Raw genomic sequence first — 24,284 nt, forward strand, 5'->3', positions numbered from 1 at the left:
CCCCCCCCCCCCCTCCCAAAAAAAAAACCTGGTGCAATCAGTGCATCCCTAGTTTAATTTATGACTCTTCTCTACCTTTGCTACTGTTGCACATTTTATGATTTCACAGATACATTTTACCTATTTATGTTTTTCCATCAACTGACTCCAAAGAATCCTGGGAGAGGAGTTTACTTTATTTATTTTTTTGACTCAATTTGAAATGCATACAGTTTTATGATTTTTAATGTTTTTTCTTTTGTTTCCAGCTCCCTTGGTTTTTTAATTCATCTCTGTATGTTTTGTATGAAAGTCAATTGGCAGACTCCAGTAACTTGCTTGAATGATGCAATCCATGATCATTCATCTTTTTTACAATATTGTCTTTGCTGCGTACCTCATAAGGATAATGTACCAAAAAATATTGCAGAATTGTAATGGATAACCCAATTTAAACAAAGTTTGGTAATAGACTTTCAATTGAAATGAAATATCAAATGACAGCAGCATAATTTGCAGGATGGTTAAGGTGATGTGGTAAAATACTTAATGAACAACTGGAAAAGTCAGATTTATTTGATTTTTCCTCCTCAAATCAGTCTTATTGACAACATCGCAACAGACAAAGAGGCTTTCTGCTCGAAGCACGAGGGTAAATGAGCTGTTTATTTCTTAGTTCAGCACCAGGAGGGTATTATTGTGTTTCACAATATATGTGTTAAAGTGTACGAGACACTGCAGAGTGTGGAAACAGCGTGAGTGTGTAATAATGAGCTGAACAGACTGGGCGGATTTAGGAAACGCTGGTGTTGCTTTCGTCTTATCTGCTCTGCTCCGTTGTGCTCTAAGCTGCAGCAGACAAGTGGAGAGAGCTGCTTAATGCTACAATTGCATCCTTGGAATTCACTAAAAGCGATTACTAAATGTGACTAAGAAAAAAGATGATGTTAAAATCTGATGCAACATTACCAGCATCCGTTTGTATTGTGATATGAACATTATCGGGTTGTTTTTACTCTGTAAATAGCAGGGTTTTAGCAGTATGTCACTTTGTCACTCTACACTGATTTGTCTCTGCTTCCATCCACACAGACACACACACACACACACACAGACACACACACACACACACACACACACACACACACACACACACACACACACACACACACACACATACTGGTTATGTAACCCATTGTGTGTTGCATTGTGTGGACCCCTTTTTTCCTGTGTGTGTGTATGATGTGTGTGTGTGTATGAAACTTGCCCCCTCGTCAATAGATCAGATTCTGGCAATTGGATCTAATTTCTGCCCTCAGAAGAAAATAGTTGTGTTTTCAGCGCCACATTAATAAAAAATCTAATAAAAAGTCTTATACAAGCTGTTTATTTACCTGGTAAAGAAAAGTCATCTTAAAACTCTAAATCATGCATAGGAAGTAAGGAAGTAAAGTTTATTTACATAGCACCTTTCTAGAGCAAGCATCAATGGGTGATTTACAAGACAACAAAAAAATAAAAATAACACCAGTCTCTGCTTGGAAATGGACAGAAACACTTCTCCTCTCAGCTGTGCAGCTCTCAGGATGTCATGCCTGTTTGCTTCAGGTGAGTCTGTGCCCAATTCCCAATTCCCAGAGAGCAATCTCATGTACTGTCAGTGAACCTGCGTGGCGGGCAGTAACCTGACTAGCTGTGAAATCATTTCCATTCAGAAATCAAATCAGTGCACTGTATAAATGTGTGGTGCTTTGCCCTGCTCTGTCGCCAAGACAGTAACGGCCAAATCGAGCAATTTAGAATAGTTTTAAAAAGAATATTGCTGCCTGTTGTGGTGTCAGGAGACTGCTTTAATTCCTCTATCTATTTCTAGCAATCTAGCTGCCATCGTTTGCTCCCTGTCTATGGTTTCACAACCCGCAGAGCTAATATCTTTTCTATATCAAGAGTTTCAACACTAGTTTGGTTTGTTTCATCGTGTCTCTTACTTTTTCCTGTCCGTCTCCAGCCACAGTGTATACATTTTCCACTCTCCCTTCTTCCAGACGTTCCTAACTCTTTCATCAGGTCTACTGAATGTGTGTTGATCCTGCCCTGTTCTGTATTCACAAGTGTCACGGTTGGTTGAACTGCAGATCAGATTGGATTTGAAGGAGGAGAGTTCACACTGCTGTGCCTCCTCATCCATGACTGAGAAATGACAACATCTCTCTCTTTCACTTTCCCCCTTTTCTCGCTCTGCTACTGCTGTTGTTATCTGTCTCGCTATTCTTTCCCTGTGTCAGTGACTATTGCTTCCATCAGGCAGGCCCAAAGAAGGGCTTGGCGTGCATTTATTATTTTGAAAATCCATCTGCCTCTCTCTACCTTTATCATCCCTCAGTATTTCCCAACTCTCTCTCAATGATCACCTCCCCTCCCATCCGCTTTTCCCTTTTATAGAATCAACAATGGGAAATATGGTGAAATGTTACCTGAAAAAACCTTTGATGCAGCGGGCAAAGCAGAGGACAGCCAATGGCTGTTAAAGATGTTATCAGATAACATGGAAGTCAACCTGTAATCCAATCTGCAGTGTAACTGTAGACCTGCAGGCTCGGAAACATGAGAACCAGACTCTGGTGTGTGTGGTTTTACATAATTAATAATGAACACTTTAGATCATACATTTGTAAAAGTGAGTTTAAGGTGTGCCTGTAAATTTGGGCTCAACATCAAGACAAACAAAGTATCCTTGTTCACAGCCCTCAGGCAGTGGTTTCCCAGTGTAGCTGTTTAACTGACAGTCCATGCAGCCGTTAGCCTTCTGACGCAACTTATATCAGGCTGGTCAGGTATGTAATTGCCAGTTGGTGCTGTTATTTGGTGTTTTGCGGTACTTAACTGTCACAGTCAGGGCAAGCCGGTGGACGTTCAGATAGCTGACTGACTGATAGCTGAAGTCCAACTGTCTGCTGTGGAAAAGGCCATTTAAAATACACTGGGGGGCAGCTCTGTTAATGTCTCCGTCCCATTCAGAGGAATTAGTGAAATGCATTGTTAAGATATTGGTATTATAGAGGCAAAAACACAGTTATAAAAGCCCCATTGTACATTTGAAAATGTCACAATTAGTATGTAAGACTATTTTTTACATCACTTACCCTCCCAAAGTCACTATCTCTATTGGCTGATAAAAAGTGAATGTAAATATTACACTTTAACAAAAGTCTATTTTTTTAAAACAAAAGGATTTTGTGTTGCAAACTCAGCCAACTTTTCTTCCTGCTGACAATGCAGGACTTACTCATGCAAATGAAACACGGTGTGATATTCAGTGTCATGAGCTCCCTTTAAAAGTCTAGCATGCATTTATTTCCATCTCGTTTAATCGATGCCCCCCTCTGTGACCGAACACTGCTCAGCTGAGTGCCTGATCCAATAGTCCCCACATCTGCTCAGCCTCCAGCCAGAATCAATGGTTCCATTATTGAGCAGGCTTATTTATTTATTTACTTTTCCGTGAGTTTAGAGCTATTCCTAGACTGTTTGCATCCTGATAAACTGATCTTCAAATGGGTTAGAGAGAAGAGAGGGATGGGAGGGCGTGAGGAAGTTATTTAGGGAGGGAGTGTGGAGAGAAGATGGGATGAGAGGGAGGAAAGGACAGTGGGAGATAAAAAATTGAAAGGTTGGGAATTAGCCCAAAGGGTGATGAAGGGATAGAATGAGGAGAGGGGAGGGAGGGAAGGAGAGGGGGGAGACTGATAGATTTGTGGAAATAAACATCAGAAAAATAAGCAAATCCCCTTCATGCTGACGCTGCACTGCAACTTCACCTGGACATGAAAGGAATCATTGAGAAGATCCCCTCCTGCTGGAAGGTTACAGTATTTTAACAATTCATTTTAAACATTAAATAAAACAAAATTTACATTTTGGATCAGTCTAAATGAAAGCATGACACCAGCACTCTTACCTTTTTCTTCCCTCCATTTCTTTCTTTTGTTGTCAGTTGTTCCTTGCAGAGAGAGATGCTTGTTTCCATGGAAACGGCCTGAGCCAGATAAGCTTAGCTGCTTGCACTGCAGCGTCTGTCCTTACTGTGTGTATGTGTGTGTTTGTGTGGTACAACTTGGTTCTAAAGTGAAGGAAGCCTGATGATTAATGAGAGTCTAATGCACTGGGCAGAGACTCGGATGAACAGAGGACTGTGTGTGTGCGTGTGCATGTGTGTGTGTGTATGTAGTAGTTATTAGCAATGCAACCCAGTTTTTGTTTCTTGTCATTAAGTCTTATATATGTATCTCTCTGTGTAATTCAGCACTCTTATCACTCACTATTATCAGTGTCGCTTTGATGATATAAATCACTATATGGATGATCAACATTGCCATAGCAATAACATTGGGGCTCAGCATGAGAGGAACTGTGTTATATGAGATATTTATATATTCATAGAATAGTTTCACATATTTCGAGATAGGCTAAATTAGTTTTCCCTCTTACTAAGAGCTGGATGACAAGAATGTGTATAAAGTGCTAAGAGTCCAGTATATCAATCTTTTGAATACGAAGCGGCTAAAATACAATTGGCTTTGCTTGGAGTCTCAGATGGTATACTTAGTAAACTATAAAAATAAGACTCCAGGAAGTCACTGTGCCCAGCCAAGCAATGGTTCAAGTCCATAACACTTTTTTCACAAAATACACAAACAAGATATAACATGCTTATTAGTGAAGTTTGGACACAGTCGGTCCCCTTTGCTGTAAATCTGCACTGTATGCTACTGTAAGATGACTGTCTCCTGGCTGTAGCTTCATGTTTAACAAATAGGCATGAGAGTGAATGCGAATCAGTCTTTTTATCTAACTCTTGGCAAGAGGGCAAAGCGCATTTTCCCAAAATGTCAGGTAGGTACAATTAAAAGGCATCTTTAATTAAAAACATGAACTGTCGAGATTCCCATGTATCATGGAAAACCAGGAGTTCCTTACTGTTGCCTTCAATGTCCTGAAATAATGAACAAAATTGCCTTAATTGTGCTAGAACAGTTGGCGGTTATACTATGTAGATTTAAAAAACGTCCCCCAAATGTAATAATTGTTGATGAAATAAAGGTGAAATCATATGGTGGTATGTTGTGTTTTATAACACACTGAACAACTTGTAATGGTGAATGCTCTTGAAAAACTCTGTGGATGGAAACAAAAACATGAGAGCCTGTCTTGTTTTTACACTTTTGGGGTTTCATAATATATTCTAGCCTGGGCTGCGCATATGGAAAGTTTAAAAACAGGGCCAAGATAATAATTAGTTGAAAAGAGTTGGAACCATGTGTGTATGTTGTAATTCCACAAGTTTAAATCCCACCGTTGTATTCCACATACAGGGCATCTCTTACACCATGTGTTGTTTCAGACTTTATACAATCATTCTTCTTCGTATTGAAACCGTTTAGAATCACTGTGTCACTTCTTACTAATGCCACTCTGTATGTGTCTCTGTTCCAGAACTCCCAGAAGAAAAGAGCAGCAAGACCCAACAACAAACCTGACAAGAAGCTCTGTCCACAGGTAACACACACACACACACACACACACACACACACACACACAGTGTGTCTCACTGTCTTTGTGGGGACCCATCATTGACGCATTGAATGCATTCCCTACCCCCTTACCCTAACCTTAACCATCACAACTAAATACCTAACCTTAACCCTTACCCTAACCCTCACCCTAACCTAAATGCAACCCTCGTTCTAAAACCAAGCCTTAACCCACAAACATACCTTTAAGGTGTGGGGTCCAGCATTTTGGCCCCACAAGTATGCTGTTATATATTCCCAGTTTTTGGACCCCACAAATGTAGTTAAACGAGAACACACGCACACACGCAATCCTATGTTTTCCTCTAGATGGTCCAACAAATCAATAAGACAAACTGCAGTTTCAGCAACTAAACCATTAAGACACTTAAACCTAGAGAGAGTGAGTGACATTCCTCTAACACGCATGCATGCACACACACACACACACACACACACACACAAACACACACACACACACACACAGGAAAGGTTGTAGATCCTGCTGCCCGAAGCTTGTTTGGATTTCTTTTTTTCGGAAGTTTCTCCTTGCTATCAAAGGTTATTTTGCTATTCGGCTTTATATAATCAGAGATACGGTTTAATAAAGTACTTATTGAACTTCAACTCATCATTAAACCTCAATTTAGGTCATCCTATATGGTTTTTGTGTGTGACTGTGTGTGTTTATGTGTGCATGTATTTGGCGGGTGGGCGGGTGTTAATTTCCTGTCCTGGCCACCGACCATAACTGCCATGTTGGAAATCTATCTTGTTTGATCCTTTAAGTGTGCCCTGCTTCACAGCTCATGTGCTGTCTATGTGTCTCTGTTGTCTGTGACCTATTTCCTCTGGGTATCACACTCTATCTGTCCAAACAAGCTGTGCACAGTTTGAACAGATTAATCAGCAGTTCCTGTTCTCTCTCTATTTTCTGTCCACCATCTTGTCCTGCAGGCGTTGTTACTTTAATGTAATTCTGGCATACCCCGTTTTTGCTTATTCTTGGATCAAATATCAGGCCTCGACACCACACTTTGAATCTCCATGTCTTCTTCATTCGGCTTTTATTGGCGCCTAAAAACAGAACCACATTTTCTCTAACTTCACTTTTCCAAAGTCTCCCTCCATTTTTTAAATTTCCACAGCTAAATAAAGAACTGTTTTCCGCTTCGAAAAAAATTAAATGGCGCTAATGAGTTTGCCTCAGCTCAGGTTTTACAAAACGTCAGAGTACATAGAGATACATATTAAAAACCCACAGCACTAACATATCACCACAGAAGGGGGTTGGCACTGAAGTTAATTCTCTCACCACCATATCTCTCCCCATCTGCTAACAAGAGCCCAGGCTTCCTCTCCGAGCAACATACCATAAATGGCTTTAAATTCAGCAGCTCTTGCCTCTCTCAATGTGGTTGGGAATGCTCCACAGGCCGTAACACAGAGCTGCTTCTGAGGAACGAGGGGCACAAGTTCATCTCAGGTCAACTGTAGTTACAGCAGGTTTTAAGATAAAGAAGCTTACATCAATCTTTATTCCTATTGAGAGCATTATACACTAAGGGGCAGACATATACCAAGCTGACAAACACTGCCCTTCTAAAGTTGCTTGGCAAACGTAGGAAAAAACAGTTGCCTATTTAAACATCCAGCAGACACAGAGCCACATTAGCATCTGGAGTTGCATTTCTGGCCATCTAATAAGTGTTTTCTATACACATTTGCCATATAAGTCCAATATCTACACTCTTTTAGATCTGTTTTTGTCTTTGTATTTGTATTTTGCTTTGTATTTTACCAATTCTTGGCTCTTTAGATTCTAAATGCTCCACTATGCTAATCCAGCGTAGTGTAGAATGGGGTTATCAGAGCTTTTTACATTAAAAACATGTGAAGAACTTGTTTTTGAGCACTGAGACCGAACCATTTAGTAAATGTGCCGTAAAAAACAAACATAAAATATGTTAAAAGACACTAAAGTGCTCTAAAGAGTCACAGAGTTGGTGATAATTCTATTATTTCAGCACTGAGTTACCCCATTGATCGCTGAGTCATTTGATATAGTATTTAAAAAGAGACAATTTTACTTTTCAAAAGATAAATAAAACATTATTTATTTTACCGAAGGTTTAAATCATAAGCAATAAAACTAACCCTTGCTCAATTTGATACTGTCAGGTTTTTTTCTGCTACTCGGTCTGGTTGGGATTGAAGCTAATGGTTGCTGATGTTAGCAAACTTTAGATATATATTGTTACCAACAATACTGTGATACTTCTCTACCCGTGCCGCTGTACTACCATAATCCCATTACTGCTAGTTGAGGCCACAGTGGCTGCTTAGCAAACTCTCAAAGTCATGCTATGAATCCAAATATTTATTTTTTGCACGTTTAAGGTACCACAGTAGCTATGATACTGCTTAATTTGTCATTTGTCAGCTATTCTTAGTTTTACAGTTCTGTATTTTATGTCCAAGTTAGTTAGTAAATATTCATTTCCGTTGCTGTATGACGTCTGAGGCAAACCACTAATGAGTGTTTTCTAGAGTTTCTCTGTTTTCTTTTTGTGTGTTTTTTGTAAAATCCTCTCGGGGAACAAACACAGCATGACTCTGACCTCACCATTTGGTAGCTGAAAGCCGCAAGCTAGTCAAATAGAGCCTTGTCATCATTTCTTATGTTCAAGGCGATTTTAAATAGAATGAAAACCAATTCATCCCACTTGAGTTGCAGGACTGGAATGGATTGTTTGTCTTTAAATGACACTCAGCAATGATGGCCAAACCACACTATGGTTTAAAAAAATACTCAACTTTACAGATTGCCTTTTATGAACTTATAATCAAAATTATCACATACTTCACTGTAAAGTCTGTGTCTAGTTGTGTGCACGGATTTAAGTGTGAGTGTGAGTGTGAGTGTGAGTGTGAGTGTGAGTGTGTGTGTGTGTGTGTGTGTGTGTGTGTGTGTGTGTGTGTGGACGGATTGAAGAGTCTTCCCTGTGTATCTATTTTGTCTTGTCTGGTCTGTTCTTTGTGTTTTTGTCCTTTAGTGTCTCTTGTTTTAAATCTTTTTCTGCCCCTTTTAATACAGAATTATGACAAATTACGCAAGTGGAATCATTTTTAATTAATCATTAATTTTCTTTCATTTGACAATACTATATTGCTTTATATGATACAGAAATTACTGGTTGCCTTAGTGAGAGTTTGCATTATTCACATCATCAGCACCATTCCTGTCTCTGTCTCTGTCAGGTTCCCCTCTCAATATCTTCTTATTAATCAAACAGTTCAGGCAGAACCAAATAACTATTGTCATTATCGATAAATCTTTTCAAGTCTGACCAAAACCCAAGATGAGTCCTTACACAAGTGACACAATTCAATTGGCAAAACCTAGAACTTACATGTGTGGGTTTTTATTTAATGAAGTTCCTAAAAAAAACATACATTTCAATCATCAGTTTAAATATTTCAATAAAAATATTTCAATGGCTATCATATAATGGACTATTAATTGATAATTGAATTACAGGCCTAAAAGGGCAACTTCACTTTGCATGTTAACACATGTGTGCGCATGTCAGCCTCTCTGTGATGAAGCAGTTTTGGAATCAATGTCTCCTCGGTGCTCTCGTCTCTTCCCCACACGTCGCCGCAGGAGGACAGTTCAGACCTGAAGTGTCAGCTCCACTTTGCTAAAGAAGAGTCAGCCCTGATGTGCAAGAAGCTGACCAAGCTGGTGAAGGACAGCGATGCCATGAAGGAGGAGCTGGCCAAGTACAGGTCGCTGTACGGAGACGTCAACATCTCGCTCACTGGGGAGGAGGTGAGGAACGATATTTGCTTCAGAGCCATTTTATACAGGAGCAAGATATTTTTTTGGATGTTTGTCATGGTCAGATACTAAAACTGAATGTGGCGTCATGATCGAGGCTAGCGGGTATTGTATCAAATGGCCACTGTTAAGATAATTGTTGTCACACACACACACCCACACACACACAACACACACACACACACACACATATTTCTTAAAACAGCAAATGAGACAGCGAGCCCGGTCTAAATAGATTTTCAATCAGACTTCACTACTTACTACTTAACCTCCTTTTAAACCTTCTGTCTCCTCCTCCTCTTCGTCATCTCTTTAACTGCCTCCCTGTTTTCCTCTGACTTCTCCTTGCTCACCTCAACTACCTTTCCTTTCCTCATCCCACTCTTCCTTTTTCTCTTTTGTTCTTTCTTTGCTTTCCCATCTGCACTTTCTCCTCCCTCTCCGTCTGGATCGTTGTCATGGTCAGATAGTGATTATTGAGCAAGTAAGTGCAGACAAAGTAGTGGTTAGTAAACAAGGCCATAATCACTGTATGGAGAATTAAGAACTACAGCACAATGGAGGAGGATTAGGAAGGATTTTGATTTCATATTTAGAGCTGTGATACAGCCCACAGAAGGATGTTGTGATGACACCTTAATGAAAATATAAACCTTTTCTTACCATTTATCTCTCTATCTCTTAATGTTTGCCTGAGAACTGCAAAATGGCCCATATCAAACATAAATGCTAAAAACAAGTCTGGGAAAACTCTACAGTGGTGCATCTCTATTATCATCTGTATATTGTCTTAGAAACAGCTAAAACACTTCACAAAGCTCATTAAATCCAACTCCATTTTGAGCCATTTCAGGGAATGCTGAAAACCACAAACAGACTGCAGTAAATTGTTTTTCTGACTTTATAGTTAGTTACTATATGGAATTTGTTATGCTTTTGTGTTTTTGATGAGGATTATATAATCCAGGACTGGTAATGCAGAAAATAATTGTTATTACTATTGATAATGATATCACTGTGTCCTTTCCAACCATGGTGTAAAACTTTAGATAAAAACGGTGGAATACCTGTCAGCACTTGTATACATAATTCATGCTAACAGTCATACAGGCCATGTATTGTTTATGTATAAAGTGTGTGAATGAACAGGTGGGAGGTGAGGAAGTGGTTTTCCTCCAGCTTTTTGAATCCCCCTCAGGTTGCTGACTCCCCCCACACCCGCGAGGCGGAGATCCGAGTCCACCTGAAGCTGGTGGAGGAGGAGGCCAACCTGCTGAGTCGACGCATCGTGGAGCTGGAGGTGGAGAACAGGGGGCTCCGAGCTGAAATGGAAGACATAAAGGGACCACAAGGTACTTTTTAAACTTATATCTCAGCCTGTTTTACATTTCTATAATTCATTTCTCAGAGTTGTTATGATGTTTTATTTTTCTCCATTTCTGTTATTGCTGCGATAGTTTTTATGTTGTTACAATATATTAGATTGTACTTCTTTATTCAGGTAATTTATTATTTTATTTAAATGATATTTATATTTTCATAGTTTTTTATGAGAAGAGAGGGCCAGGGCAAAGCCCATTTTATTGCATTCTCTCTGTACTTTTAAATGCACAAGACAATAAACTTGAACTTGAACAGAGGCATGAGCTCCTCTTATCTAGCGGTAGAAATAACCTTAAATCAACGGGCAGCAATTGCTAAGTGGAAATCCTGAGGTGTAATACACTTTTAAGATCATATGTGCTTTCTCTCTTTGCAGACATATTTTGAATAGTTATATTGTCATGATTATTATTTCATACACTTTAATTTCTTCCTTTGTTGCCTTCTCAAGTGCTTGACCGCTCATTGTTTCTTTTGGCCTAGATGGTCCACAAGAACTCACTGGTGCTGGCGGTCTGGGCCTTGGAGGAGGAGCCATGGTCCTCGGGGGAGGGGCCTCTTCTGAAAACGTCATGGAGCTCCAGAGACATCTCCAGTTTGTTGAGGAGGAGGCCGACCTGCTGAGGAGGTCTCTAATCGAGATGGAGGAACAGAACAAACTCCTGATGAATGAGATAAACCGCTACAAATCTGATCTTCCGCCTCCAACGTCCACGCTGTCGTCCAATTCCTTGGCGTCGCTGACAGACGGGCTGCTTAGCGACTCTATACAGGAAGGGGCGGTGCTTATCAGCACAGACGCCCCGGCCCAGGAGGAGGAGATCAGAATGGCGAGGCTTCAGATTGGAGAACTGAGCGGGAAGGTGAAGAAGCTGCAGTACGAGAACCGAGTGCTTCTGTCCAACCTGCAGCGCTGTGATCTGGCCTCCTACCATGCTCCTTCCTCCTCCTCTTCCTCATCACTACGACTGGCTCTGGAGACTGACGCTGAGGCTGGAGACTCAGCTGAGTGCCTCCCAAGGTAGTCTTAAGTTTTCATTTTCCTTACATTTTTTTCTACAAGTTCTACGGTGTGGTTCTCTAACAGAAATGCTTCAGCGATAGTATTTTATGCAACTCAACAACTTTCTTGGTAACTCATTGCACTCCAATAAAGACACCATGGCAACATGATTGTCTGTACACAATTGCATAGCAACCCATCCAGAATTTTAAAAGAGATTTTCTCCACACATCCATGAATTTGATGAAGAAACAAGTTGACAAAACAATCTCATAACAAGGTCTATTTTGTGTGCTGGATCTTTTTTCTAAAATCCAATTTTTCGGAGCCCATTTAGTTCAAGAATGAACTTTCAATCCAAACCTTTAAGCCAACATGAGAAGTCCTAAACATGCTCTCTCTGTTTTTCCGTCAGCCCTCCGCACCGCAAAGAGCCACTAGGGGGCGAGACCGACACCCTGGAGATCAAGGAAGGGAAAAAGAAGATCGAGGACAACGCTGGCATAACAACCTCACTCCCTGGGTACCCGGGGCAGAAGGACCATGATGCCTTGCTAGCTATGAGGGACCAGGCTCGCTTGGTTTCCACGGCGATACAGCTCCTGACCTCCCCCGAATCAAACTGTCTATCTTCCTCCCCATCCATCTATCACAAGGTCTGCAGCAACGAGGCAGCAGAGCCCTGCGAGTTGGAGAAAGCTCAGCCTCATAGTCAGGTACATGTCCCCTAGTTGGTGTAAATGTCACCTTTTAGGAAGTTCATGGAACCTGAAAATTCACTGTGTGGCTATTTAAATGATTTTTTCATCTAATAGAACCCTAAGTATCTGTATGTACTTGAAATGTACATGACATATGGGGACATGATGAGAGAATATATAGAAGTTGAATAAGAAAAAAACAAGCTCCACAATTACATTACATGTCATTTAGCTTACACTTTTATCCAAAGCGACTTACAATTACTGTATATGTCAGATGTTGCACGACTTTGGAACAACTAGGGGTGAAGTGTCTTGTTCAGGGACACGTTGGTAGAGAAGTGGGAAACGAACAGTGGGAATCAAACCCAGGTCTACCACACCAAACGCATGTGACATATCCACTGCACCATCACCACTCCTTAATGTTTGCACAGCCAATAGTGAGCGACTATGTGATAAAATCTGTTATTTTTTGGTCCCCAGATTTCAGAGCTGTCTGATCTGGCAGACCGGCCCCTGGTTGGTGCTCTGACCAGCAGGCTCCAAGCCCTACACACCCAGCTACAGGCCTTTGTGGCACGGGTAGACAGCCAGAGTAAACCCCCAGCAGGTGGGAGGGACCCTCAGATGGAAGGAGCATCTCCTCCGGCCTCACCCTGCTCCTCCCTTCCCTGCTCTGGAGATAAACAGGATGGACTGAACACTGCCGTGAAAAAGGTAAAGGACAAGGAACACACTCCTACTTCTCACTTCTTGTCACTCTGTCTCTTTCATTTTTTCAGTCTGTTTTTTTTTCACAAAAGCTTTTACTTTTTTTATTTTTTTTTATTTTCACTTGTCACTGGTTAGTTTTTCTTTTCTTCCGTTTTGTGTTTGGTCCACTGCCTAACCATTAATTTGGCTGAATAACACTCCCAATCCCATCTGAACGTGCTGCTTTAGTTTCTCCTCACAGTGGAGAATGGATTTACACGACAAGCTCAAATCTGCAACTCTGCAACTAGATGTTGATAAAGCTTCATTCAGATGTGTTTTTAATTCTGTTGTCTGCCCAGTTCTTATTCTCAATTAACCTGGCATGCTTCCAACACTGTTGTGAAGAGACAAATAGACCTTTACGCGTAACACAGATGTCAAATTGTAAAAACAAAAACTGTAGGGATGTATTAGATAAATTCAGGTTTGAGCTCGCAGTGTAAACCTCTCCATACACCCGTTTCCTCTGCATGCTGTTAAATTGTTTCCTAACCTAACCTGGTATTAAGATGCTGCTTTAGGCCTCAAATGGAGCCTCTTTGTATGCAATGAAATAGTAGGGTTATTAAAAGCACATACAGCACCATTTATATATATATTTATATGTATATATATATACATAAAACCAACTCAACAAACACTTTAGGCTACATATAGTGAAGTTGAGCAATATTGCTCTTACGTGTTTTCATTTAAAGTTACATTAATCCATAGATTTTGTCACATTTCTGGTGTAACTGCATCTAGCATCATTATCTAGGCTAGCAGGTATTGTTTCGTATAGCCCCTGTTAAGATAATTGTTGTCACACACACACACACACACACACACACACACACACACACATTTCTGAAAACCAAAGGGACAGCAAACAATCAGACTTTGTAAATCATATTTTCTGTCTGAAATTCTCCACTGGGAAATTCTTGGGTGACACTGGATTGTAGTGATTTATGTTTTAATACCAACATATACTGTATTTTCAACTATATAATAGCCCAAATTCAGTATGAGATCAGTTCAAAAAGCACAATGGAATCAGTACAGAGTGAAATTCCACTCGACTGTCAGCTGCTGGCGCATTTCTACCTCGCCTTCAACTGTCAAAACATTTTTTTACCTACTTGTTTATAAAACAAAAACAAGACTTTTGACTCAATAGTAGACTTAATTTATTTGGTGAAACTACATTTACAGCAAGTAAAATTGTGTGTTTTAATCTAATTTAGTGTGCCTGTCTGGAGTAGGGTTGTGATGACATCATACAAAGTTTTAAACATTTTAATGTTTAGACTCCATTAGAGGCCAATTCTGAGTCCCAACACCCCTCCAATCTGTCCTCCCTTTTCCTTCCTCCCTCTCCCCTTCCCTTCGTTCCCTCCTCCCCTCTTTTTTCTCTGCACGGGCACCATAACCGTCGGTTTCTGCACTTCCACCTCCACCTTACCCTCCTTTTAAACCTTCTGTCTCCTCCTCCTCTTTGTCATCTCCTTAACTGCCTCCCTGCTTTTTTCTGACTTCTCCTTGCTCACCTCAACTCCCTTTCCTTTCATCCTTTTACTCTTCCTTCTTTTCCTTTTGCCCTTGCTTTGCTTCCCCATCTCCACTCCTCTCCTCTCCTTTCCCCTCTCTTTCTCCCTCTCCTTCTTCACCTGGTTGCACCGTCGGCCCTTCGCTCTGACTTTTCATCCTAACCGCATTACTCTTTCTCGTCTTATTTCTTCCTCTTTTCCCTCTTCCTTCCCTCCTCTGTCTCCCATTGCTGTTTCCCCCCAACTCTCCCTTTCTTCCCACTCTTCTATGTCATCTTCCGTTTCCTTTTTCTCTCAGCCGTTGATTCTGCCCTCCATCCTACTTTTCTTTTTTTTCTCCACTCTCTCATTCTCCTCTCTGGTCAAGCTCTTTTTCCTCTACATCCTTTTCTTTGTCTTGTGAGATCCATACTCAACTGTTTCTGTTTTGTTTTTCATTTTTTATTTTCCTCACTGTTGTCATATGGGTGGACGCCATTTTGGCTGAATTGTTTTTTTATTCTTACTCTTGTGTTTGTTTGTCTTGTTTATTTTTCATTTCTATCACTTCCCTCCTTTTTGTTTTTGTGGCAAAACGTCTCCTCCTCCCCCTGTCCCTACTTGTGTATGATTTTTTGTTTGTTTGTGTTTTCGTTTTTTTTATTCATTAACCTGCCCATGCATGCATGCAGCAGCCTGATTATAGGGACCAGTCAGAGTTGGAGGTAAAAGGAAAAACTGAGGAGAACAGCCAATCTGACAGCAATGAGATGAAAAGGCAGGAAGACAACCAGCGGGAACAGGGGGAGAACGAGGCAGATGATGCAATGGTGAGTCTCAAATCAAAAACACTCACATCATGATGGTCACACACTTGTGCCTGAAGTTAAAGTTTTACTGTGTGTTTCACTTGGTCTTGTACACACACAGTACACAGACAGCCAAACACTAAGGCCTTCAGGGCAAACCAAAAGTCTAGTCTGCTCATTAACAGCCTGTCGGAGATTATAAAGTGACTAAGGAAGCTGACAGTAAATGTCACCGAAATTATAACTGATATTTTATATTGATAATGGATTAAATGATAAATTGTATATCTAAGGGGAAATTATCAGCCATCTATGCAGTTGCCCTTGGCTCTACAAACTGTTTTTAGTGTCTTTCATGTCATTGTTTTGGTTTTTCAGCCAGCAACTTCACTGTTTTGGTTCTCGCTCTTGTCACTCTCACAAACTAGCTTTTTCTGTTAGTTTTAAACTGCATCTGTTAGTCTTTTTCATCTGTTGTCTTTATGTGCCTCAAGTATAGAGCTTTGGTGATGTGTTAATGGGTCGTATAACTGATTGTAAATCCCATCTCCTTCCTGCAAAGATGGTCTTAATGGCAACTGATCCATTTTCATGACAATAAGGGCCTCTAATGTACACACACGTACACACACGCATGCACCCACGCACACACACATACACATACACACACAAACACACACACACTGTAGCTTGAAGTTACTGATGTGGTACAGTGGTGGCGAGCTCATGCTAGCAACACAGTGTTGTAAACAAACATAAACAGTGACTTCACCGTCAGCTGTGGGATTGATAGGAAGAAAAGACCATTGTTTGGTTGACCTTTTGCTCGAGTGTCTCCTCGGTAACCAGGGATGTGTGTGTATGTGTATGTCTGCATCTTTAACCAAGCCTGACAGGGAAAATGAGAGAGAGAAACCAAAATAGAATGAAAGAGAAAGAAAACAAGATATTCAGATATTATAGAGAAACAATTGTGTTTGTAGCAGTGATCAAGAGAGCAGCACAGTGACACAACAGCCCATACTGTACACCCAGTGTTTACATACGCAGCATAATACTGCTACTCATTCTTTGCTACATTCAATGGAAAAGTTGAGTGCCACTTGCCTCCAGTCCAGGGTAGGAATTTCACGGCGGCGTTATGCTCCTCAAAGAATGATACTGTGTGTCCTGTGGCCACAGTGGCCTAGATGCCCCATATGCACTGCTCCTGCTGATTTAGCCGTTTTCTCCTTGCCTCTTGTCAATATGGTAGAGTGTCTTTTGTTGAAAAATGCCAAAAATATGCGAACGCCCTATTTTCATCCTATTTATAAAGCTACACATACACCTGGTTTTGTTTTAGAAATCGGAGTCATTGTGGAGCTGCGCACGCACACTCACACGCACACACACACACACACACAAGCCTTATTTCCACACCCATAAATAGATGTGGAATACATATATTGTGTTATTAATGGTGTTATTAGTGTATTTGAATGTTCTCTTTCTTCACACCTTGGCCCTTGTGTTGCCACAGTTTTTAATGTTGTTGCACATTTTGTATGAAACCGCTGCCACTTTTTCATAACAGTGAGTCATATTGGACGTCAGAGTAGTTTTCTGGCTGACATTGGAGGCTGTGAGCCGCCTGGTGATGTCGAGGGTGATGGAGGGCAGAGGCTGAGCCCAGTGGAGGGTGAAAGAGGACATTAATGGTACAGTGGTGGGTCGATGGATTGCACTCACTCAGCAGCCAAATGAGGCATGGGAGAGAGGGTGTGTGTGTGTGTGTGTGTGTTTGTATTTGTGTGTGTGTGTGCATTTGTGCGTGCACTGGCTACAGTAGCGTGCTGCAGTTGAGGTGTGATTTAAAGGGTGTTTTAGCACAAAACTGCCATGTTATATGCTTCCCACACTGCTGTTTGTCCTTTTTTTTATTTCCGTCTAACTCTCTTTTCCCTCAACGCTGCTCCTCCCATCACTTCTTATCATTATTTTCTTTAATCTCTGCCCACATCCTACCTACTGATGTTTTCCTATCCACCGGTCCTTTCCTTCTTTCTTTTTCTACCTCCTTCTTTATATTTTCCCCTAATATTTTCCCGTCCAGTCCAGTGACCTCCAGGCTCGTCTGGCCAAAGCAAAAGAGTCGGCTCTCGGAACTCAGGCGCAGGCTCAGAGAGAAACCACTCTCAAACTCACACAGGTTAGTTTGCATAGCTGGACACAAACTAATAAACTAAACACCCTCAAACTCACACAGACACACTGAAATACCACTTTATGTAGAAATGTAAAGAATAACCTGCTTTTTTTGCAGTCAAGCTAAAATTATCTGGGGATATAAAGTAGTTGATATGTTTTTTGGAGAGTCAATGTTATTGCATGTTGTTTTCTCTTGAAATTGCTCGATTGAACGAAATATGTTGACATGAAGTCCTCCCTGATTATCCCGTGTCAAACTGTCTTTCCCTCTCAGCTCCAGGAGGAGCACCAGAAGGCTCTGCTCCGTCGGGACTTCCAGCTGCAGAGTTTGGGCCTCCAGGCTCGGCTTCAGCAGAAGCTATGGAGCCAGGAGAGGACACTGTTGGTCCAGGAGTCTCAGCACCTCAAACGGGCCCTCTTACTGCTCAGCCTCAAACTACGCTGCTTCCTTAAACAGTGGAGGCTGGGCTGCAGGAAGGACACAGAGTGGAAAGACATCTTAGAGGTATGAGGGGCAGAAAGGAAAATGCTGAGTCAATAGCTGACTATCAACACTGTTCACGTGTCCATAGCTATTTATGTATTGATTTACTCATTTTGCAGCTAGGCTGTGTATCTTAAATCAGTACTATATTGTCGTCAAAGCCTCAAAAGATATCTCCCATTTGTCCTTAAAAATGTTGGAACATTGTTATCTCAGGTTTTCAACCAGTGCAAGCATTAAGATAAAAGTCTTTGGAGGTTGAATCTGCTGCTATGTGGAAATCAAATAACTTGAACGGAAGGAAAACTGACTGAATCTTTTGTATTGCACTGAATTTTGAATATTGTAGCTGGATAGAAACTTAAATTTGTCCTAGGAAATTGCGGCTGAGTATAAGAGGCTGAAATAAATGATTGACAGGTGATCTAGCTCTGTGATTTTTTTTTTTTTTTTTAGATGAACAGCCTGAAGGACCTCTACCTGCTGTTGGAAGATGAAAATCTGACAAGCCCCACTCTCCAGGCTGACAACAGGGCTGCTGCACAAGAACAACCACTCAGCCCAACTATCAAGGTAGGTAGATTGACACAAACACACACACACACACACACACACACACACACACACACACCAACACACCCTTACATGTTTTTTTCCCTGTAGTCTAGCGCAGTGAGCAGCACCTTGGCAGACTTGAAGGTGGCGCTGCAGGATCTGAGTGGAGAGTTGCGACAGGAGAGACAAGGCTCCCAAGAACTCACCCAGCAGTTCGCAAAGGCCAAAGCATCATGGGAAGTGGAGAGGACTGAACTAAAGAGCCTCATTGTACAGGTGAGAGGTATTTCTGTAAATTGTGACAGGAAAGAGTCGTTTTAAGTATGCGTAACGGGCTCCTACGTGAAAACAAATATTTCAGCCAATGCTGGAAAACATTTGATTATTTCACATGAAGGTTTCTGGTTGTGGAGTTTTTGCTCCTCTCGTTGGTTTGAAGTGGATACGACTCTGGAATAAAGCGGATCTCACATATTCCTTTGCACCAGTCAGGTTTTAGGATCCATGTTGCCAGGTAACTGTCAATCAACTCTGATCAAACTACAGCCACACTGTCATGATGAAGCAGCTTAGCTGAGCCGATGACTGTTAAACTTTTAATGAGTAAGAACTTTTTTTTATTCCAGACTTTGATTTTAGCTTATTTAGTTATACATATTTTATGTTGTAGAATAAAAGGTCCTATGGGACACAGAACTTTAAATGGTAGTAGTGGTACTTTATACATTACTTGAAACAATCAACATGAGTTATATGTTACTCAAAAAACTAAACTTTGCCCAAATCCTTTGCTCCATTCAATGTGAGCTGTAGTGCAGTCCGTTCGGAGACGCACACTTTCATGGGTATATTAAGATGGAAACTGATGCAATATAGTACAAAATGCATCAGTCTCTTTTGATGTTATATTCTACAACCATTAAGGCAATAAGATGAACTAGTTTCCTGTGGTTGGTCTGCAATTCTGAATGTAAGACTCAGAAAGTCAAAAGGCTGGGAAAGTTGAGCAGAGCTAAACGAGGACGGGAAGTAAAATCAGTGCAGGGGGAAGATTAGGTAAAATGGCCTGAATCAATAAATCAGTGCAGGAGCAAATTGTCCACTACAGAAAAGTCGATAGACGAAAAGCTTTCGCCAAGCCTGACAAAAGAACCAAGTTTCTTCTGAATCCAGGTGACTATTGCTTGCAAGCCTGTGCTCCTCGCTTGCATGTCACTAAAAAGCTATAGTAGACCGGGCGGGCAATTATCTGAATTAAGTGATATCGAATGAATAATGCCCTATGGAAACAGTAAAATTTGTTTTAATTTTGTGAATATCGATTTAATGACACACACCGAGACACTTGGACAGTGACAGAGTCATTAATCATCGTCATGATCAGAGGGATTCTATCCTTGCTGTGATGCAAGATCAATTGTCTTCCGATTGGTTTGGCAGCTCCTGTTAGCAGCCAATAGGAGACGCGAGTGGCGTTTTCAAAGAGATGAGACACTCTAATTTTCTTAAATGTGACCAAGGAGCATTTTTTATGAGATTACATTTACGGAAAAACTTGTGTGGCTTAATCAAAGAATTTAATCATTCGGCAATGATTCATTTTGCGTGAAACCAATTTCTCACGTTGAGCTGTGCAACAATGCTGGCTGTCCACAAACATGATAATATATCTGATTAAGTTTGACTGGGTTGAACTTTAATACAACTTATGTGAAATTGAAACTGAAACACAGCACTTTGCTGCCTTGGTTGTCTTTTCTGCCCCATTTAACGTGAGTGTGCATGTAATTGTAAGAGTGTGTGTGTTTTGTTGTTGTTGTTGTTGGTGGTGGGGGGGTGTTATAGGTGTACTACTCAGTACTACTCTACGCATCGATGCCACAGCTGGAACGAATCTCTCCTCTGCCAAAAGTGCACGCTGTAAAGTATGGCATCAATTTGCCCTGATGTGTGTGTGTGTGTGTGTGTGTGTGTGTGTGTGTGTGTGTGTGTGTGTGTGTGTGTGTGTGTGTGTGGACATTTACCAGCAGAACCACATCAGTGCCAAGGCGTCCTGGCACCGTGCAGCGCATCCTCCAGCTGTTGCTTTGCTTTGTTGAGCAAGTCACCTCAATTTCACACACTGTCCTACCTGTCAAATGTCTTGACAGAAAATTATCTTCGCCGTTCAGCCTGATAAACAAACACTGTCAGTGAAGTAGAAATGGTATACAATGCCCTGAAAGCGTGCAGTACAACACTGCCTCCTTTTTTTCCCTAATCAGTCCTCCATCCTGACTGTAGGATGTTAGGATGTTACAAACACCTGTAGTTAACAGCTGGAAGCTCTGATTGCTCACTCATCACGTGTTGAATCCACTCTACTGATGAAGATAAAGGGGCGAGCAGACAGAAAAAAAAAATTCCGGACAATATAAATGTCATTGTGCAACTTAATGTGAAACTCAATGTGCAACTAGTACTCATGCGTAAAAAAAAAACTGCTATAAGTACACATATCTGTGTTCTCTGATTTGCCACCTCTGCATTCAAGGTCTTGTTAAAGTTAGGCTTAACCCACTTTAAGAAAATTATGTATTTACTTTATTTCCAGGGGTTGGATGAAAAGATGAGTACCTCTTCCACAACTGTATGCTAAATGCAGGGGGAAACAGGAGAAACAACTAGCCTGTGGCTGAAATCTGCCTACCAGCATGTTGTAGTTTATCTCATGCTTCCAGTCTTAATGCTAAGCTAAGCTATCTGTTTCCAGGCTTCTTCTTGTCTAACAAGCATGAAAGCAACTAAGCATGTTTCTGTTCCTTGAGGTAAGAGGGAAAAATCTAATCATAGTTTTAGCTAAAACAACCCAACATTGCATTCTTAGCTTGAAAACTTTAAGCCATGACACAGTAATACTTTATAAGGAGTAATTTTTTAATTGGAGTTTAAAACTTTTTTTTAACCAACAGACTTTTTTACACCTTGAACTCTAAACCTTAAACTGTAAATCTGGTTCATCATTTTCCTTTTTCACATGCAGCTCGGTTTCTGGTTGGTGTTCCAATAATTAGAGATTCAATCCTAGTATTAATATGTATGTCAGACCTCTGGAATGTACTTGTAGTAAACACACAGTATATAAAAAAGATCCATCAACCCTGTGTGAAATCCCCACCCGAGAAATGCAAATTAAGATTTTAAATCTCTGTTTGGCAAAATAATAAAACCCTCTGTGGGCTAAATGCTGTTCTCAATAGTTTAATGTTTGTCTACACATATTAGAAAATATTTATTAACAGGCACTTCCAGAAAAAATGTGAAGTTGAGTTTGGATTTCAGAGCTTCAGTTTTGCCACGCAGTCAGCTTTGCTATATTTAACGTCTTTATACATTATATAATATCTAGGCAGCGTTTTTATTTATAAACCTGGCACACATTTAGTCTCTCAGGAGTGTTGGGGTTTCTGCTTGCACTAAAATTAACAGCTGATTGCTGGTATGACGTACTGCTAACATCAAATTATAACATCAACTTTGTTGTAGTAAACATAAGCTGCAGGCAAATGATATGCGGCCCAAAATAGCTCATAATACCCCGTGGGTTGCTGTTACACTAACCAGTGTTATTGTTATACACAATTACTTTTTGTTACCAGATCATGTGCAACAACAGCATTCTACAGTACAGTCCCTGTGTCTGCTATGTCCTGTATAATATTCACTCTCATAGTTTGTTTTTTAAATTACTTTTTGACAGTGATTTTAGTTTTTTATCTTGAATATTCTCCTGCTATTAATAACTTAATAACTCAGTCTGATTCTATGATTCTATGTTGTTTATAAAGTTGTGTGTATAGGTCAGCACTATTTAAGCAGATATACAGCTAATCCCACTTTAGGCAGTTTTCCTAATTTAGTATTAAATACAAACTATGCTACAGGTAGATGACAGTAGGTAAAACACGTAGCTGGAGTAGCAATTTCCATACACTCTCTAATTGGAACAATAACAACAATAACACCAATAGATTTCATGATGAGTAAAATGAACCCATCCCATTTGACCTCCCTCTCATCACTTAAAGCCCCCTGTGGGTTTAATTTGTGGTTGTTGCCACAACATTGCTAGTTGCTCTTGGCTCTGTGTATTACTAACACATTCTGTCTCTTTCCATGTCTATGAAAATTGCTTCTGTATAGATACTTGAAGATAAATCAGTGCCTGATTTTTGTTGTTTTTTTATATTCTAAAACAATTTTTTTCTTGTAAACTAATCAGGCCCTGAATTCTGCTCTTGAGATTATTCTGTTAAAGCCTAGTTAATAAATTATTTTTTATATACATGGTTTTAGTTGAATAAATTGAAGTAATTGAACTTGCTAAATGGTGGGTAGCAAGTCACCAATAAATGCCAGTCATCGAGTAAAATCGCCCACCCCTAAACGCCTCAGCAGTAAACCTCGTTATAGACGTGGGGCTAGTTAGGCTGCGCTCATCACTAATGAGCAATGCTCTGTTGCCATAGGAGACAGAAGCTGGGATAAGTGTGTGTGAGTTACGCTGTGATTGGCTTCCAGACAGTGCCATTAGCACCATATATGGACGCCAGTGCCTAAGAGCCAGACTGAGAGAGAATTGATGGGTGTGTGTGTGTGTGTGTGTGTGTGTGTGTCTGTGTCTGTGTCTGTGTGTGTGTGTGTCAGATTGATGGGGACAGTAGTGTCGGCTGTGTGAACTATGAGGCTCAGAAAGAGGAAAAGGGAGAGCCGAGCTGCTCATAAAAATTCAAACGATCCCACCTACAGGCTCTGTGACAGCAGGCCAGATTTATGGAGAGCGGGGAAAAAAAGGGTAAGAGAGCTCAAAATAGAGGATGAGAAAGCAGTAGAGAGACTGTGCTAGGGTGAGAAGGATGTACAGAGATCTTCAAAGTGGAAAGATGGGAGCAGAGCATTTCTTTCCCCACTATGTTCATACCATACCATACCCTTTCAGCAACATGAACATCATGCTCATTGATGCAGGAGTAGAAATTGCTAAGTATCTGAGGGGATACTCAGAATAAAACAAACTCTGCCATGCCTTTCTCACAACCGAGTCAGTATGCAGCACCCAGGTCAGACCCTCTGTGATGTGGACACCAAGGTACCTTAAGCTGTCCACCGTCTTTACTAAGGAGGACCCAATGATATTTCTGAAAGTATACAGTATGCCCAAAAAAGGATCTCCACATAAAGACCACCCATACGTTGGATGTAAGAAAACGTGGGTGTCATTTTGATAATAACCATGATCTCTATGCCTTTCTTCTTTCAGTTTGAGACCAAAGCAGGCAAAGCAGCAGCAGTAGCTCTGTCTGCCACTGATGCACTGGATCCTCTAGACCTGAAGGTGGCGCTGAAGAGGGAGCGTGAAGAACACCAGCACCTCCTAGCCGACTCCTACGCAGCTGTGATGGACCTCACTAAACAGGTAAAGGGGTCTGTGAATGGACAAAGTTGGCTTGAAAGGCA

General features: G+C 40.8%; 1 protein-coding gene across 2 annotated transcripts in view; it reads left to right on the top strand.

The window, feature by feature from the left end:
- Positions 1–24,284, top strand: part of soga1 (suppressor of glucose, autophagy associated 1) — an 88,061-nt gene that overhangs the window by 53,877 nt on the left and 9,900 nt on the right. Inside the window, exons 5-16 of one of the 2 annotated variants that reach the window (XM_034877927.1) lie at positions 5,473–5,535; positions 9,217–9,384; positions 10,592–10,745; positions 11,260–11,797; positions 12,195–12,495; positions 12,967–13,200; positions 15,443–15,580; positions 17,655–17,750; positions 18,024–18,254; positions 18,690–18,806; positions 18,897–19,064; positions 24,088–24,243. In XM_034877927.1, coding sequence (XP_034733818.1) covers positions 5,473–5,535; positions 9,217–9,384; positions 10,592–10,745; positions 11,260–11,797; positions 12,195–12,495; positions 12,967–13,200; positions 15,443–15,580; positions 17,655–17,750; positions 18,024–18,254; positions 18,690–18,806; positions 18,897–19,064; positions 24,088–24,243 — 2,364 coding nt within the window. The remainder of the gene's footprint in view (positions 1–5,472; positions 5,536–9,216; positions 9,385–10,591; positions 10,746–11,259; positions 11,798–12,194; positions 12,496–12,966; positions 13,201–15,442; positions 15,581–17,654; positions 17,751–18,023; positions 18,255–18,689; positions 18,807–18,896; positions 19,065–24,087; positions 24,244–24,284) is intronic. The other variant, XM_034877928.1, reaches the window with a different exon arrangement.

The sequence above is a fragment of the Etheostoma cragini genome, chromosome 7, assembly GCF_013103735.1.
Source record: "Etheostoma cragini isolate CJK2018 chromosome 7, CSU_Ecrag_1.0, whole genome shotgun sequence".
Lineage (NCBI taxonomy): Eukaryota > Metazoa > Chordata > Actinopteri > Perciformes > Percidae > Etheostoma > Etheostoma cragini.